The sequence below is a fragment of the Melozone crissalis genome, unplaced genomic scaffold (genome assembly GCF_028551555.1).
Source record: "Melozone crissalis strain CALT ecotype California unplaced genomic scaffold, PUWL_Pcris_2 ptg000247l_1, whole genome shotgun sequence".
Taxonomy (NCBI): domain Eukaryota; kingdom Metazoa; phylum Chordata; class Aves; order Passeriformes; family Passerellidae; genus Melozone; species Melozone crissalis.
Genome location: NW_026536006.1, coordinates 1,089,564 through 1,106,594, shown reverse-complemented (window position 1 = coordinate 1,106,594; position 17,031 = coordinate 1,089,564). Strand labels below are relative to the sequence as shown.

Sequence of the window (17,031 nt, the reverse complement as noted above, 5' to 3'; positions counted from 1 at the left end):
TCCCCAGAGCCCTGACCCAGCCAGTGCTGCTGGGGGCAGCTCAGCACCCCAACCCAGCCCACCCTGACCCAGCCAGTGCGCTGCTGTCCCTGCTCTGAGCAAAGTTCCCCCCCAGCTGGCAGTGCCAGCCCTCTGAGCCCTGCAGGGACACAGAGCAGTGTGAGCAGCAGCTGAGCACAGAGATCTGTGCCCTCTCCACGCTCCCATCCTGGTTTAGCTTTAAATGTCCGAAATGCAGCCATAAAAGGTGGAGCCCAGCTGCAGCAGGGTGTGGGCACTGCAGGAATGCCACCAGCTCTGTAGGCAGCTCAGTCTGCGCTGCCTTGAAGCTCTTTTTGTGAGAGGGCAGGGCTGGAGAACCTCTGTGATGCTTCCCTGGGGCTCCAGTGCTGTGTGAGGTGTTGCTGTGCAGCCTTTGGAGAGCCAAACCACTTTTCCCCTCTCTCCTGCTGACTTTTGCCCTGCATGGGGTAAGGAGCCTTTTTTTCCCCCCCACAGAGCCTGTTGGTTTGTTTTTCCTCCATTGTCTGTTATTTGCACTATTGGAAGGGTTTTGTTTGCAGCCTCCATCCCTCCTCCCCTCCCAAGGAACTGTACCTGCCTGCAGGAACAGCCAAGCTGCTTGGTCAGCACCTGACTGGCTGAAGTCTCGTGGGAGCAGGAAAAGGGACAGTCTTAACATGGGACACTAATGATCAGCTTTTTAAGTTATGCACTTTGTTAAAAAAAAAAACAAAAAAAAGGAAGTTAAATACATTTTAAATGTTATTTAATGTCTTTTCCAGTAAAAGCCAAAATAAATAAGTAGATGACTGTGGTGTGTGCATGTCTGGGGGGAGAGGGAAGGGCTGGAAAAGTCAGATGTGGAGTTTTGGGGGAAAGTGAAGCTATTTCTACTTTTTCTATTTCAGTAGAATTATTTCTGTGATTCAGAGTTACAGAGGGTGCAAACTGCAGCTGATGGGTTGGTGTTTCATTGCAGCCTTGCTCTGCTGCTGTTTGCATGAACACAGACCTGAAATCTGTCTTGGAAGGGAGCAGGGACAAACAGCTGCTCCCAGAGGAGCTTTGATCCCTGGATCTCAGCAGCACCCAGCCCTTCCTTGTGTGAGACACACCAGGGAAATGAGGGATGCTCCCAAACACCATTATTTCATTTTCTGCTGTCATTTCCTTAAAACTACTAAAGCTGCAAGGAAAGAGCACCCATAGAAACCCCTGCAGGAAAGATCACCCATCAGGAACCCCTGCAGACACCAGAGGGAATGGTTTATAAAGCAACAACCCAAACCTTGAAATGAAAGCTTTAGTACCGCGGGTCATTACAAAAATTAAACTCCTTTATTTGGGACATTAGAAAAGCTCAAGGTGGGCAGGTGCTGCGCTTCATTTCCCAGGAGAAGGACTGCAGAGAGGTGGCCAGTGGTGCTTCCTGGGCTGGACACAAGAGCTTCCACCAGGCTGGGCACACTGGGCTGTGCCATTTTCCCAGCTGTGTTCAGGACCTTCACACCCATCTGTCTCTGTGCAGGTTGGCACCCTCAGTGCCCCCCTCATTTCACAGTGGGCCTGAAGAGGGGGTGGCCTAAAAAATCCAATGAAATGCAGCAACACAAGGGCCAGGGCAGGGAACTCACCAGCTCAGCAGGGAACACCTGCCCAGGGCTTCATCCTCATTTCTGAGCAGCCTCCCCCCAGCCTCACCCTGCCCTGGCAGCCAGGGAGAGGCAGGACAGAGCCTGGCACTAAATGTTCATGTGGAAGCCGGCAGCTGGAGGCTTCTCCTCGTGCCCTGGCGGCGCTTTGGGCTTGGCCAGAGATGGTTTGTGGCACGTGGTGTCTGTCAGGGGAGGGTAGTACTGCCTGTAGCACAGGTATGCCAGCAGCAAACCCATCGCTGAGCCAGCCAACACATCTGTGGGTGAGACCAGAGCAAAGTTAACAGCCCTTCACCCTCCCAAGCCTTGTGAGCAATTCCTCACGATCAGTTCCTCAGCAGCAGCTTTGCTGCTAGATCCATAACCTGATTTAGCTGTAAATCCAAATCCATAACCTGATTTAGCTGCAAACCCAAGCTTGGTATGGATTTCAAAACCATTTCCCTGCAGGTGGCAGCAAAATTGCCACTGGAGGAGTGAAAAAACAAACCCCAAGTTGCTGTTGGGGGGGTCTGAACGTTTCTGTGGCACCAAAACCCCCCATGCCTGGTGCACCTGGAGCCCTGTTCAGGTGCACCAGAAACCCTCACCCACCTTCCCAGTGGTGCTTGTAGTCGCAGGTGCGGGACACGGCGATGAGGGTGGCGAGGAAGAGGGGCAGGAGGAAGGCACAGAAGCGCAGGGCCCGGCCCCCCCGGCCTGGGACGAAGCTGTGCAGCTTCCCTGCCAGGTAGAAGGCAGAGAAGGCAAGGCCAGCAAAGGCAACTGGAAGAGAACAGAACAATGCGGGTTCAGAATAGCTCCAGGTTTTGCTGTCAGACCCTGACCCTGCTGCAGGGAAAGGGTTGTGAGTGGTGTCTGTCTGTCCTGTGAGTGGTGTCTGTCTGTCCCTGTGAGCCAAGAGAAATACCAGCTAGGAGTGTGCTGGGGAAGATGGAACAGGAAAGCCTTATAAATATGATTGCCTGGCAAAAGATTTTGAGAATATGGAAACTATAAGTGAGATTGAAATGAAAGCAAGCTTTGAGATGCCTCAGTTACTGAACAACTGGAAAACAATGGTGTGGCCGGCTGAAGGTGATCCCCTTTGGATGGAACAACACCCTCTGCTTGCAGACAGCTCCAAGGGTCAGAGCAGACCCTACAGCTTGGCAGAAAGGCCCAAAGAGGAGTTTTTAGGGTTTAAAATGTAACACAGGATGGTAATGTAATGATTCTTATAGGCTGTATGGAAATGCTGTAGGATTTGTATCTTATACTGGATTGGTTAGTGAGAATTAGAATATTCAACACAGAAGATGATTTATTGTATTGGAATGGGAACTTCACTCTCTTACCCCTTTTCCTCTCTCATCCTCTCTCTCTTTCTCACCCTCTTTACCCCTCTCCTCTCTCAGGCCTGCTCTGGGCTGTGCCTGGCAGCTCCCAGCAGGGCCCTTTGCAATAAACGCCAAATTCCACCACCTGGCTGCAGAGATCTCTCATCTCCATCCGCCCCAACCATCCTACCCCCATTGCTCCTACAGCAGTGATGGATCCTAGAAGCTGCTCCCTGGCACACATCCCTCCTCCTGGGTTGCAGACAGCTTTGGACTGCATTTCTCACCCCATTGCTTTGCAGAGGGAAACCTGAATTCCTCTCAGAACTCAGCCAATGTGATTGTGTTCACAGGGGTCTGAGGATGAGGGAAGAGATGAGGATCTGACTCCATGCTTCAGAAGGCTTATTATTTTATGATATATATTACATTAAAACTATACTAAAAGAATAGAAGAAAGGATTTCATCAGAAGGCTGGCTAAGAATAGAATAGAATAGAATAGAATAGAATAGAATAGAATAGAATAGAATAGAATAGAATAGAATAGAATAGAATAATAACAAAGGCTGCTGTCTCTGCTTCTCTCTCCGAGCCAGCTGACTGTGATTGGCCATTAATTAGAAACAACCCCATGAGACCAATCACAGATGCACCTGTTGCATCCCACAGCAGCAGATAACCATTGTTTACATTTTGTTCCTGAGGCTTCTCAGGAGGAAAAACCCTAAGGAAAGGATTTTTCAGAGAATATCATAACTACAAGCCAAAGCTGTGGGGTGCAGGCCAACCAACCCAAGCTGCCCAGGGCTGTGGCAGGAAGGGACAGACCCTGTGTGGCACTCACAGGACGCGTGGCCGCTGGGGAAGCTCTTCCTGCCCTCGCTCACCCTGCGGGCGTCCCCCGTGCACTGCAGCTCCGCGTTGGCGCGGCCGTCGGGGAAGCAGCGGTGGAAGAAGTCGGGTCGTGGCCTGGGACAGGGAAGTGCAGCTCAGGGCCCTCCTGTGTGGGCACTCCCTGCAGCCAGGGAGCAGCCTGTGCCAACGCCATCCTCCCCAGCCTGTGCCCAAGTGAGCCCATCTGAGTGACGGCTCAGCTCCCCAGTGCTGCAGCAGTGTGCGTTGCTGCTGGCATAGTCCAGGGTAAGGAAGCAAAAAGGATTTTTGCATAAGATCCACAGATGTTTTATGTGTGGATATTATGCAAATAATACCCACGGTGAGATGTTCAGGTCCCAGCACCCCCACACACACACAAAGCACCCTGCAGCTTTCTCCCTACAGGGGCCTGGGGGCTGTCCCTGCTCTCACAAAGGTGAGGGCTGATCAGGGAATAGGGGACATAGGAACAGACATAGGAACAAGGGAAGGAGCCAATGGGGTCTAACAGCTTTTTGAGGGAAGCTTCTTGTGTCTCCCGAGACCAGGGAATGCCTCCCCCCCAGGGTCCCCACACAAAAACAACATTTCTAAATTGTTTTTACAGCTAGGAAAAAAACCACATTCTTTCCAGGCTGAGCATGTCCAAGTTCAGCTCCTGGCCCTGATGTGGCTGTCACAGAATCCCAGAATGATGAGCTTGGAAGAGACCTCTAAGATCATTGAGTCCAGCCTGTGCCCCAACACCTCACCCAGGCCATAGCACCCAGTGCCATGTCCAGGACTTGTTTAAACACATCCAGAGATGGTGATTCTACACCTCCATGGGAGGAACACTCCAGTACTTTATTATTCTTTTGGTGAAAAATTTCTTCCTAATATCCAACCTATCCCTTCCCTGATGTAGCTGGAGACTGTGACCTCTGGTTCTGTCAGTGCTGCCCGGTGGAAGAGACCAATAGGTTGGATATTAGGAAGAAATTTTTCACCAAAAGAATAATAAAGCACTGGAATGCTCTTCCCAGGGAGGTGGTGGAATCACCATCTCTGGATGTGTTTAAAAAAAGCCTGGACATGGCACTGGGTGCTATGGTCTGGGTGAGGTGTTGGGGCACAGGGTGGACTGGATGATCACAGAGGTCTCTTCCAACCTCATCATTCTGAGATTTTGGGATTCTGTGATTTTGGGATTCTGTGATTTTGGGATGCTGGGATTCCTTCCCTGCCATAGCTTGAGGCTGCATCCTCTGGTTCTGTCAGACCCCACTGTCTCCAAGCTCCCTTCAGGAAGTTGCAGAGAGCAATAAGGGCACCTCTGAGCCTCCTCTTCTCCAGGATAAACAACCCCAGCTCCTTCCAACGTTCCCACAGCAGAGCTGCCTCCCCCACAGCGCTGGGAAGCAGCCAGTCCTCACCTCCCCACCACGAGCTTCAGGGCGTTTGTGAAAACCCCGTTCAGGGCAAGAGCAAGGCTGGCAGCTGGGAGAGAGCACAAGGGTCACGTCAGCACCGTCCCCACCTGAGAGTGCAGCCTGTTCAGGCACGGGCAGGGCTCAGGCTGCCTTTCCCTGAACAAGGAGGAGCTCACCAAGGCAGGCTTCCCTCGTGTCCTCGTGGTCAGCGCCCATGCACAGCCTCGCCAGGAGGATGAGCAACAAGGGAGACAGAAATGCGATGAACTGCACGACACAGGGAGAATTTTAGGTCAGTGGAGCAGGTTTAAGTTCTCACTAGAACACAAGAGCACTTACTCAAGTCTCTGAGTGCATTCCCTTCCCCAAAGCCCAGCAGCAATCTGTCCTCAGCAATCAGAACACAACCCCTCCAGCTGGATTTGCAGCAGGCCCTGATGAGCCCAGCACGTCCTTTGGTTCTCAGACAGCTCTTCTGGCAGAGTGCTGCCCTGGCTGCTTGCTGGGGGTGTCCCCAGGCACAGCACCTCAGCTCTGCCCTCCCCGCAAACCCCAGCATTAGCGCTCAGTCAGCAGCACCCTCGCTCCGTCAGCAAAACCTCGGCAGCTGCTGATTCAGAGCAGGCAGTTCTCATCATCCCCAGCTCTGCCCCGGGGGATTGCACCCCGGGACATCCTCAGCACTGCCAGGCTCCCATGGAGTCTGCTCCCACCTGGCACATGTCCTGCTTTACACGTTTACACTGCCTGTTCCAAATGCTACCCCAAGGTTTGGTCCTTAATGTTCAGCAGCCACCTCTTGCAGGAAACCCCACCTGGATTTCCCAACAGCCATTCACCTCACACCAGTGACAAACCAATCCCTTCACCAATCCCTCTGACACACTGCTCTCTCCTGGAACTCCAACACAGACTTAGTCAAACTCTTCTAAACAAGCCTAGAGCCATTAGGAAAACATTTGACAATAAAATGATGATAAATCCCTGCTATAAATAGCTGCTTGCAAGGAAAACATGCCCTGATAGCAAGAGCTGTGCTATCTTCCACACACCCGCTAAGTGAGACGTGGAGTGGATTATGGACAGCAGTGCAAAGTCCTGATCAGTTTATGAACTTCAAATCCCAACAGCAACGGATGGTAAAGCCTCAAAATATGACAAAAATCACTGCGTGTTCAGCCTGGTTGGGGTTAATCTCACAGAATGGGTAGAAAGGGATCACTGGGGACCATCCTGCCAGGGTCCACATCACCCAGGGCTGTGCCCACATGGATTAGGAGTATCTCCAGCTAAGGAGACTCCCACTGTCTGGGCAGCCTGTGTCACTGCTCGGTCACCCACACAGCAAAGTTCCTCCTCCTGTGCAGGTGGAAATGCTCCAGCTTGAGCCTCTCGCCCCACTGAGCAGAGCCCGGCTCCCTCCATCCTCACAGCCCCTCCCCGCAGCCATTTATCCACATGGATCCGATATCCTGCACTTTCTGCAACGCGCACTAGGAGCTCCAGGTACGAGCTTGTATTGCAGTGCAAGCTTTTAGCCAGCAGCTTTGCTTTAAAAGGAGAGCTGGCGATTCGAGAATAAATCCAAGTAAATGCAGGAAACATCGGTACAGGCTGCCCGGAGAAGCTGTGGATGCCCCATCCCCGGAACTATTCACAGATTATGCAGGCTCGATCTGCTGGGAGGGGGAGGGAGGGACAACACGATCCTTTAAGCTCCCTTCCGACCCAAACCACGTCAAGAACCCGCTAAACTCACAAACATGAAGACCGTGGGGACGTGATCCGCTTCCACGTAGGGATGTTTGTAGAGCCACATCTCCTCGGGCTGCAGCACGCGCTGGAAGGGCGGCAGGAACTCCATGATCCTGCAAGGAGACGAGGAATGAGCGGCGGGGGAGGGCTGGGCAGGGCTGGGCAGGGCTGGGCGGGGGTCCCGCACCCACCCGAAGGTGGCGAGGAGCAGCACCCGCAGCCCGGCATCGAGAGCCAGCTCCGATCTCCGCATGGCCCCGGCCCGGCTCGGAGCGGAGCGCAGCGAGTCCCGTTATCCCTCCCCGCGTCCCGCCCCGCCCCGTAGACGGAACTGAGTCATCTCACCATTGGAACATTCAGAACGATTTATTGAAGTCAACCTCAAGCAAAAAAAAAAAAAAAAAAAAAAAAAAAAAAAAATTTTTTCAGATCAGTGGAATGTCATTAAAAATTTTTCCTCACGGAAAAGTAAAAGGAAAAAAAAAAAAAAAGAAAATAAAGCAAAAAAAAATCCAAACCAAAACTCACATCTTAATTCCAGAGTATTCGTAAAATAAAATAAAAAAAAAAAAAGGCAACATCTCAGTAAATAGAATGTACAAAAATTATATGTTCTACCATCACACACAGTCAGTAAGAAGCTAAAATATTACAGGCAAGTCTCGATACGCTCTACCTAGAGGACAGGAGCTATCTATGTACAGGGAACCAGCTTTACAGGCTTCACACTATGCAAGAGGACAGAGGCCAACACAAACCCCCCAAAATATTGGATATCTCAAAGTCTATGCGGCAACATCAAGTCATGATACAGTAATGCCCCGTGGAATCAGACACTCCTCGTAGTGCCAGGGCTGAATCCGCGTCCAAAAACTCTTCCAAACCAACTCCGGTGAATATCGACGCTTCGCTATTAAAGACTCGAGTGATTTCCTTAAAATAACATTTCACGGAATCTACAAAGTTTGTTACAGATAAACAAAGTCTACAGAAAGAACGACTCTACAAAGGTCCATCTTACAGAGCACGTGGGGATGGAGACGGATCCGCGGGGATCTGCGTTGTGCAACGTCACCGGTGAGGAGACAGGCGGGCTGGGGTCCTCAGAGCACCCCAAATGCAACCCCCAACCCCCGGCTCAGATGGGACAGGATCACCCTGGGGGCTTGGTGGAAAAGTGACACCAAAATGAGATACAGATCCACCTGGAACAGGGAGCGCAGGGGTTCGACTGGTCTGGTTACAACCCAAAAGCGAGAGAGAGCTGCAAGGTGGGACCCCAGGCAAGAACCCACTGAACTTACAAACAGTGGCATCTCCAGAGGCAGCTGAGATCTCCAGAGGCACCCCAGGCAGCTGAGATCTCCAGAGGGACCCCAGGCAGCTGGCATCTCAGAGGGACCCATGCAGCTGGCATCTCAGAGGGACCCGTGTAGATGGCATCTCAGAGGAACCCATGCAGATGGCAACTCAGAGGAACCCATGCAGATGGCATCTCAGAGGAACCCCAGGCAGCTGGCATCTCAGAGGGACCCGTGTAGATGGCATCTCAGAGGGACCCATGCAGCTGGCATCTCAGAGGAACCCCAGGCAGCTGGCATCTCAGAGGGACCCGTGTAGATGGCATCTCAGAGGGACCCGTGTAGATGGCATCTCAGAGGGACCCATGCAGATGGCATCTCAGTGGAACCCCATGCAGATGGCATCTCCAGATTCAGATCCAGATTCCCCTAGAGGGACCCCAGGCAGCTGGCACCTCCAGAGGGACCCCCATGCAGCTGGCACCTCCAAATCCCCCCAGAGGGAGCCCAGGCAGTTGCCTGTCCCTGGAGCTGGTGGTGGTGGCACAGCCCCGGGGCACAGGGAGTGGTAAATGGCTTTGGCAAATTCACACAAGTTTTCCCTTTTTTATTCACATTAAGCACAGGAATCCCCTACACAAAGCACAGTTCCAGCTCCCCAGGGGAACACAGACCTGAGCTGCTCACTGGGAAATACAGTATCACAGGGAACAACCTTTCTTTTCTTCCTGTTTTTGCCTTTTTCTCTTCCTCCTTTTTTCCCTCAGAACAACACTGGGAATACATCCAACGTGTAGGAGTGTATCTTAAGTGCAAATGTTTTTGCTACACAAAGAGAAATGGTGGGGAAAGCTGATGGGGATGGGAAGCAAAGGGACAGCACTGCTCCAAGGTCAACGTCTCCCACGCAACACCTGGTGAGCACAAACCTCCCAAACCCTCCTGTCTGCCATGGATCCACTGCACAGCAGGAGCAGGAAGGAATTTGGGGGGGAAGTCAAGGACATTTTTCAATGCAGAATACAAAAAAAATCATGTATAAATAAAAAAAAAGCTGTAAAAGGAACCGCAGAGCTTCAAGTACATTAAACCCTGAATTCAATGAGGCAGAGGTTTCCATGTTAAAGTGACTTCTCCGTACCAGCGTCGGACACCCCCATCCCACCCTCCCCCCTTCCCCTCCCACATAATTCTGTAAAGTTTCAATATATACAGATTTTATGCTCACTGATAATTATGTCTAGTAATTGTGTCTTTCCCGTTCTATCCTGAAATGAAGATAAAAGAAGGGTTTTTTTTAAGAAGAAAGGCCAAAAATCCACATTCCAGCCCTATTACTCCATTTGAACTGATTCTCCAAGACCATGTGGTGACCAGAGAAGGTGATTTGCTCATGAAATTTCCTTCCTGAGCTTCAACAGCCTATGGACAGGACAATCTATACAATAATCTGACAGCTACAACAGCTAATGCTTGCACAATGTGTTCAGGAATGGTGGAACCAGCCCCTGCACCACTGGAATCACAGAATTGTGGAATTCTTGCTTCTAAATTCATCTGGCCACAGGTGCAGCTGCAGAGGAGAAGCTCCAATAAACCACAAACCCTGTTCCCTGGGCAGGGCAGCTCAGGCAATGCCCAGGTGCCAGAGATGGAGGCAGGAGGTCACCAAGAGTGTGGGGTCACCTCAAAAATGTAACAAGAAAATAGGTGAAAAACGTGTCACTGTGTGCCCATGAAGGAAAAACAATGTGCTGGGACAGCACACTGCAATTCTCCACCAAAATTAGCAGTTCTGTGGATTTCCCCTAGGTCTCAGCACGAAATGACCCAACTATCCAAGATTCCTTATTTTGGAGCCCACACAAATGAATTCAGCAGCTGCCTCCCACTCTGCTGAAGCCAATCCATCAGAACAGCTGTGCAATCTTTTCCTTACAAAGGAGCTGCACTAAGCAACTGCATTCTGGTTGCTCAGCTTACAAAGACGTGGTTGAAATGTACATTTTAGCATCTGAGCCTGGCACTCAGAACAGTCACCAAGATCCTCTGAACTGGGTTGTTCTCAATGTTAAAGCTTTTTGAAAGACTCACCTTCTCTTCAGTTCAGAGTTTTGCTCACAAACTAAACAACCTCTCCTGTTTTCCCTCCTGAGTCCAAACCCAGCTGCTAGGAATCATTTTTTTGGTGGAAAAAAGAAGCATCTCTAAGAAGTCTGAACACAAAGTGAGCCAAGACATGGAGTGGCACAGGAGGAGCAGCAGGCTCCATCACAGCATTTGAGGAGTTTAAAGCCTTCTGTGCCCTGGCACAGCACTGTGGCAGTGCCAGGGTGCTGCCAGGGACAGTTTGTGCTCCTGTCCAATGCTCCCAAGGTGCCCTGGTGCTGCCACACCTGCTCAGCAGGTCACCATGGACACAATAAATGGAGCAGGCTGGGGCACTCACACAGCAGCACAGCACCAGCAACATATCTGATATATATATATATATTTTTATACATACATATATATATATATAAAATATATCAGCTGATAGCTGCAATATCAGAATGCTCTGACCTCAGAGAAAATCACTGAACATTATCAAGCCTAACAAAGAATATAAAGTGAACACCTCAGGCCTTACAGACATGGCAGCAAGAGCTGTGTTTGGAATTTCTGAGAAGGTTAAACATCCTCAATAAGAGCATAAAAAGAGACATTTCTCACACAAAACGTTAAGAAAAATAAAATCCTTTTTGTACCTTATTTTTTTTTTTTCTTTAAAAATACCAAAATCCAGCAGGGTTAGTGTTGGAGCCTGGCTGGAGCATGGCCCACAGCAGGAAGTGCTTTAGGGGTCCCAAAGCTGCTGGCCCAGGTGTGCCCCAGCACCTGTGGGGTCTGGCACCCCAAGGGAGGCGTGGGCAGCTGCTCAGGGACTGTAGTGTATCCATCACTGATTGCACACACAAAAAACTCCCCCTGCACACCAGTGTGAGGATGAGAAGCACACCAGGCAGAGGTCTAAATTCCACACAGATTCTTTTTCTTGATCTGAGAAGTCTCTGTGTTCCCACAGGTTTGTGGCAGCAGTTTTGCAGAGACAAGGTTCTTAATTCCAAGGCTCAGATGCCAGCATGGTTTGATTATTTTCAGTACCCACGAGCAGAGGCTGGCAGGGAGTAGCTGTTATCAGCACACACTGCACCAGGGCAGGGGAGGGACAGTGCTTGGTGAGATTGTGGGCTGAGGGGGGGAAGAGTCACCAAAACTAGCTCCAGCCTGGGGACACCAGTGCCCTGTGGCTCCTTGCACAAAAAATGGAGGAATATAGGTTTTCTAAAAAATTCTGGAGCAAGAGGCAACCTAAGCCACCTTGAAAGCCTCACTGAAGGAATCTGTCTCTCTGATTAACAGAGGAAATCCAAGACAGAACCATCTCCTGAGGCATCAGCTGGCTGCTGGGATATGGCCCCTTACCCAGACACAAAATACCCTGTTCATTGAGGAAGTGCTGAGATGTTCCTCAGCTCCATTAACAATGAAGATTAAAGTTAGAAGATCTCTCTCTCAACAAAACAATATTAACACTCCATCAAAACCAACATGCACATGGGTCAGGTCCCTCACGTAGCCAAGTCTCCCTGAAGCCAAGGGGAGCCTGAGAAGGCAGGACTGAAGAATCACTCAGGAACTGCCACCAAACCAGGGGAGGAAGCCACTGCCTTCAGCTCTGAGGCTGGGAGCCTCTCCTGCCTGGGAGGGGCTTCCAAAATATAGGTGGGATACAGGAATGACCACTGTGCAATTCAACTCTGAATTTTTGCATGTCTGCAAACACCCAAGACAGCTCTGGAGCAAGGCACCACCATTTCCTCCTCACTGCCAGACCTTGTGTTCCGAGCACTTCCCAGAAGTCACACACCTGATTTCTCACAGGAAAAGCTTCACAATAATATTCAGAAGTAAACATGAGAGACAACCTACCTTCTCCAATGCCTTTACCAATAAGTAGTGGAACAGAGGCATTGCAGAGCCACCTGGTCTGACACCCACACCTGTCTGTTTGGCATCTCAGTGTTACAGAGGGGACAGGCTTTGCTCTTTCCATAAACTAGACACAAAAGTTACGTTGGCTTCGCTGTTTTGTTTTTAAAGACACGATGACTGATCAAAGCCAGATCTTCAACACCCTTTCAAAATTAAATAAATAAATATGTGGCTATGCTTTGCTTTCTACACTCAAAAGAACATTATTTTAAACAGAATATTCTTTTCACTGTCAAAAGGTTTACGGTTTTCTTCAAAGGCCAAGACGCTCCTGGTTTCCAACAGTAAGAGCTGCTGTAGCACATTCAAGGGTAAAAGAAAGACCAAACAATAAAAACCCAACACCACTGCCTGGTCCTTCTCGCTCAGCTCAATGGTCCCACTGCAGCTCACACGTGACGGCTCCGAGGACAAAGCCGAGTGTGGCGCTGCAAACTCCGAGTTCATCGCCTGCTGCCCCTCTTCTCCCCTCCCGTGTTTGTTTTTAAACCAAATTCACTCCTTTGCCTCTTCCACAGCGTTCTGTGCTTCCAATTTGCACTTGATCTTGCTCCAGTACTCGGGGGCCACAGGAGATTTGGGATCGTGGGCGGAGCAGCAGAGGCGGCCGTCCAGCGCCGACGGCACCAGGGCTCCCTTCTCGTGATCCTTGCAGAAGGAGTGGGGGCAAAACTCACAGAAGGACACGGCAGGATTGCTACAGATGTCACACTGATGCCATGGACATTCCCACTTTCCTGAGGAGGGGAGGAGAGAGAGAAAGGAGCTGGAATTAGTGCACTTTGGAGACAGCGCTGGCCTTTAATCCTCACTCTATGCTCAGATAAATGCAAACAAAGTTCAGAAAAATCAGCCACTACTTCTGCTTCTCATGTACAAGAATCTGACTGAACACAGTTCTGTTCTGCATTTTTTAGGCAAAAAGATGATGTTCATGTTTCAATCAAAATAAGAGGAAGTTTGATTGATTCAAGGAGAGGAACAAGAGCAACATTAAAAAGTATGACAAAGCCTCTGCCCACCAGCTCCATTTAGGAACAGTCACCTGATGTACTGCTAAAAGTGAGTGGTATTGCAAAAGCAAATTTGGTGCACATGAATACTGCATTTAATGTAAGTGAACACTGTATTTTATGTACATGAATGCTGCATTTCATCTCCAACACTGCCTTGTAGCAGGAAGGAGAAGCTGAGCAGGAGGAGCCACTGTTCTTACCAAAAGGTGGTTGAGTCAGGTTAAGGCATAGGAGGTGGTATGCTTTGGGACAGTCCTTCTTATCACACATGACCAGCTCTCCCCCATCTCCACACTGGAAACAGTTATCTTCATGCATCTGCTTCTGCTCTGTTTTTATTTTCCGTTTCTTCTGCTTTAGTTTTGCGTTTTTCACCTTCTCTTCATTTGCCGATGCAAATGCTGTCTGAGAAGGAGAAAATAACAACACAGAGTCACTTATAAACCCCCAGCATTCAAGTAAATTTTGGGCTATTATTTGCATGAATTCTTCTTAAATGAGACCCACTTAAAATAGTTTTTAAGCTCTAAAAGCCAGAAGTGCTCATTCAGATGTTTCTGAATTAACTTCCTGCCAGATACAACAGCATGGCAGGGCAGACTATAGAATCTTTGGAGACTTCCAAGGGTAGAAAGTATTATGCTAAATAAATAAATATTTTGAAATAAATCCAACCCCTCTTTGCTCTAGAGAATCTCTGGGTTTGGGAGGAGAAGCTCCAGTTCCAGCCATGTACCTTGGGCCGCACTCCCAGGAAGCCGCTGCAGTTTTCTGCTCCACAGTGACACTCGGTCCTGCCGTTGCCCAGGCAATCCAGGTTGTAATTGAATGTTAATTCCATTCCTGAAATGAAAAGAAAAACAATTCACCCACATGGACACTCGGTCCTGCCATTGCCCAGGCAATCCAGGTTGTAACTGAATGTTAATTCCATTCCTGAAATGTAAAGAAAAACAATCCATCCACATGGACACTCAGTCCTGCCATTGCCCAGGCAATCCAGGTTGTAATTGAATGTTAATTCCATTCCTGAAATGTAAAGAAAAATAATTCACCCACATGGACACTGAGGGAAGACAGGCCTGTGACAATGACATTTCATTAGCATTTGTTACCATGAGACCCCTGCTAAAAGTGGAACCTTAAGTATCATCTCCACTCCAATGAATGAAAAGTTCCTAAACACTTCACTGGTATTAATCACTTCAAAGAAAAAGCCATGATACTAAGTGAGGAACTTGGCCACTGCAAGACAAAAGCAAACATGCCAAATAGAGCCATGCTTTTACCTGCAGGAATGTCACAAAGAGCAAACAGTCCAACTCTAATGTCACCATTCACTGTCCACTTCTGTGTTTCACAGTTTGGGTTACAACTATGGTTCATAAAACGAGAGTAGTTCCCCTTTGGGCCAGCATCTATTATTCGGTCCTTCAAGGAAAAAGACAAAAGATGTGTTTAGTGCTTACAAAGCAAAGAGTTTTCCTGCTGCTGAGTGACATTTGCTATCAAACAAGACACAATATTCACCTTGGTTACAGTCAGCATATAAAAATTGGTGACACTGTTCTCGTGAGCACGTTTGATCCGCAGCCGGCACTCCTCCTCGTCAATCAGCTCCCCAACATATTCATTCACAAATTCACCCTGCAAACATGAACAAAAGTAAGTCATCTCTGCATCCTAAGCACAATCATAAAGGGAAGCAGCACAGAAAAAAGCATTTCTTATAAAATAAGACTCTGATCATCACAGAAAGTGTTACACTTTACTGGTCTGGTAGGCACAGTGTGAATACATGCACCAGGTAACTGCTGTCCTAGAATTACACCCAGGCAGAATAAAAGGCAGCCCTGATCCTGCATTCAGTACACAAGGCAGCTGTCAGGTCTATAAAACCCTTTCAACCTTCTCATTTTCTTTCAAAGAGGACAATGTGACAATATTCACAGACTCCTCAGGAAACAGGAACTGTTACAGTAAGTATTTTCACTATATACTTCACTTTTATTAGGACTTTAGTAGTCAATAAGCTCAGAACATTTGCAGTAGCACAGTTTTCATGAAACACAGATTTTAAAAGTTCTGAATTTAATAAAACTAATGGCTAAACCCTGTGTTTAAAAGTATGGCCTGCTTTTTCCAGAAAATATGACTGGAAGGGATTTTTCCAGAAAATATGGCTGTGACAGTGCAGAGTGCAATGCTTTCAGCCAGACCCACCCTGATGGCTGTCACAGCCCTGCCCTGGCTCACTGCACTGTCACTGTCATATTTTCTGGAAAAATCTCTTTGCCCAGGACTTTGCTCCTGAGAAGCCTCAGAGAAAAATGAAAACAATATTATCTCATTTGTTTCCCTTGTGTTTTGCTGCTTTAGAATGTGTTTGGAGATTGTTTCATTGGTTTCATGTGAATTGTTTTTGACTTATTGGCCAATAATTGGGGCCAAGCTGTGTCAGACTCTGGGGAGAGAATCAGGAGTTGCAATTAATATCTTGCTTGCCTTCTGTCTGTATCCTTTCTGTATTCTTTAGTATAGTTTAATTTAGTATTTTTAAATATAATATAAATAATAAAATAAATTAGAACATGGAGTCAGATTCATCATTCCTCCCTTTGTTGCGGTTGTTGTGTTGTGAGGTCTCCAGGATGAGGTGAGAGATGAGAATTTGACTCCATGTTCTTAGAAGGTTGATAATAATAAATTATATTATACTATGCTACACAATACATTAAAACTATACTAAAGAAAGAAAAAGGAGATAACAGAAGGCTACAACAAGAATGAACAATAAAAACCCATGACAGACCAGAGTCCCAACACAGCTGGACCGGGATTGGTCATTAAGTCAACACAATTCACATGGAACCAATCAAAGATGCACCTGCTGCTGAGTAACCTCTAGACCACATTCCAAAGCAACACTTATTTTCTGAGACTTCTCAGCAGAAAAACCCTGGGCAAAGAAGATTTTTCAGCAAATACGACCCCGTACCTTTTTGATGCTCCTCTTGGTGCGCAGGCCCCAACCGCGGCGCTCGGTTTTGATGATCTCAGCGTCGGGGTAGAGCCTCTTGGTGAAGCACTGGTTCTGGCAGCGCTCCCCAGCTGGGCACACCTGAGGGTGGCACTCGTACTGCAGCATCCTGTTGAGGCACTCTGACTCCAGCCCACACGGGTTCTCATCTGAGGGCTTGCAGTTACAGCGCGGGATCTCCGACAGGTCTGCAACCTGGATCTGCACCTTGCCGATCACCTTGTTGGACTGGGGAGAAAAGGGCACAACAAGGCATGAAGGCAATGTAATGGAGACACAGAGTCAACAAACGATACCAAAAGGCAAAGAAAAATTATTTTATTCTGTAAAAAATTATTTTATTCTGTGTATTCAGTCGGCAACCTGGATCTGCGCCTTCGCGATCGCCTTGCTGGACTGGGGAGAAAAGGGCACAACAAGGCATGAAGGCAATGTAATGGGGACACAGAATCAACAAATGACATGAAAAGGCAAAGAAAAATTATTTTATTCTGTGTTTTATTCTGTAAAAAAATATTTTATTCTGTGTTTCCAATTGGCAACCTGGATCTACACCTTCCCGATCACCTTGTTGGACTGGGGAGAAAAGGGCACAACAAGGCATGAAGGCAATGCAC

At 48.5% G+C, this 17,031-nt stretch overlaps 3 protein-coding genes across 3 annotated transcripts in view; 1 reads left to right on the top strand and 2 right to left on the bottom strand.

Annotated features, from left to right (window-relative positions):
* ASH2L (ASH2 like, histone lysine methyltransferase complex subunit) overlaps window positions 1-17,031 on the top strand; it is a 168,496-nt gene that overhangs the window by 38,705 nt on the left and 112,760 nt on the right. The window lies entirely within an intron of this gene.
* Window positions 1,409-7,314, bottom strand: PLPP5 (phospholipid phosphatase 5). Its single transcript, XM_054294412.1, has 7 exons — window positions 7,214-7,314; window positions 7,027-7,135; window positions 5,444-5,534; window positions 5,271-5,334; window positions 3,824-3,948; window positions 2,253-2,423; window positions 1,409-1,915 (listed from the first exon to the last, which is right to left on the bottom strand). The coding sequence occupies exons 1-7, from the start codon at window positions 7,273-7,275 to the stop codon at window positions 1,746-1,748; spliced, it is 792 nt and encodes a 263-aa protein (XP_054150387.1). The 5' UTR covers window positions 7,276-7,314; the 3' UTR covers window positions 1,409-1,745.
* The window catches only part of NSD3 (nuclear receptor binding SET domain protein 3), a 36,717-nt gene continuing 31,844 nt past the window's right edge, over window positions 12,159-17,031 (bottom strand). The window contains exons 19-24 of the mRNA XM_054294418.1: window positions 16,373-16,642; window positions 14,905-15,021; window positions 14,664-14,805; window positions 14,111-14,217; window positions 13,575-13,779; window positions 12,159-13,095 (exon numbers count right to left, since the gene is read on the bottom strand). Coding sequence (XP_054150393.1) covers window positions 12,854-13,095; window positions 13,575-13,779; window positions 14,111-14,217; window positions 14,664-14,805; window positions 14,905-15,021; window positions 16,373-16,642 — 1,083 coding nt within the window. The 3' untranslated portion in view covers window positions 12,159-12,853. The remainder of the gene's footprint in view (window positions 13,096-13,574; window positions 13,780-14,110; window positions 14,218-14,663; window positions 14,806-14,904; window positions 15,022-16,372; window positions 16,643-17,031) is intronic.

What these genes read in the sequence shown, in the direction of transcription:
- PLPP5 (XM_054294412.1), bottom strand. Translation starts at nt 7,275, where the DNA reads ATGCGGAGATCGGAGCTGGCTCTCGATGCCGGGCTGCGGGTGCTGCTC. An exon ending in TCCCCACGGTCTTCATGTTT is followed by an intron (nt 5,535 to 7,026) that starts GTGAGTTTAGCG and finishes TGTGTCGTGCAG; the next exon opens with TTCATCGCATTTCTGTCTCC. An exon ending in CACGAGGGAAGCCTGCCTTG is followed by an intron (nt 5,335 to 5,443) that starts GTGAGCTCCTCC and finishes GCTCTCTCCCAG; the next exon opens with CTGCCAGCCTTGCTCTTGCC.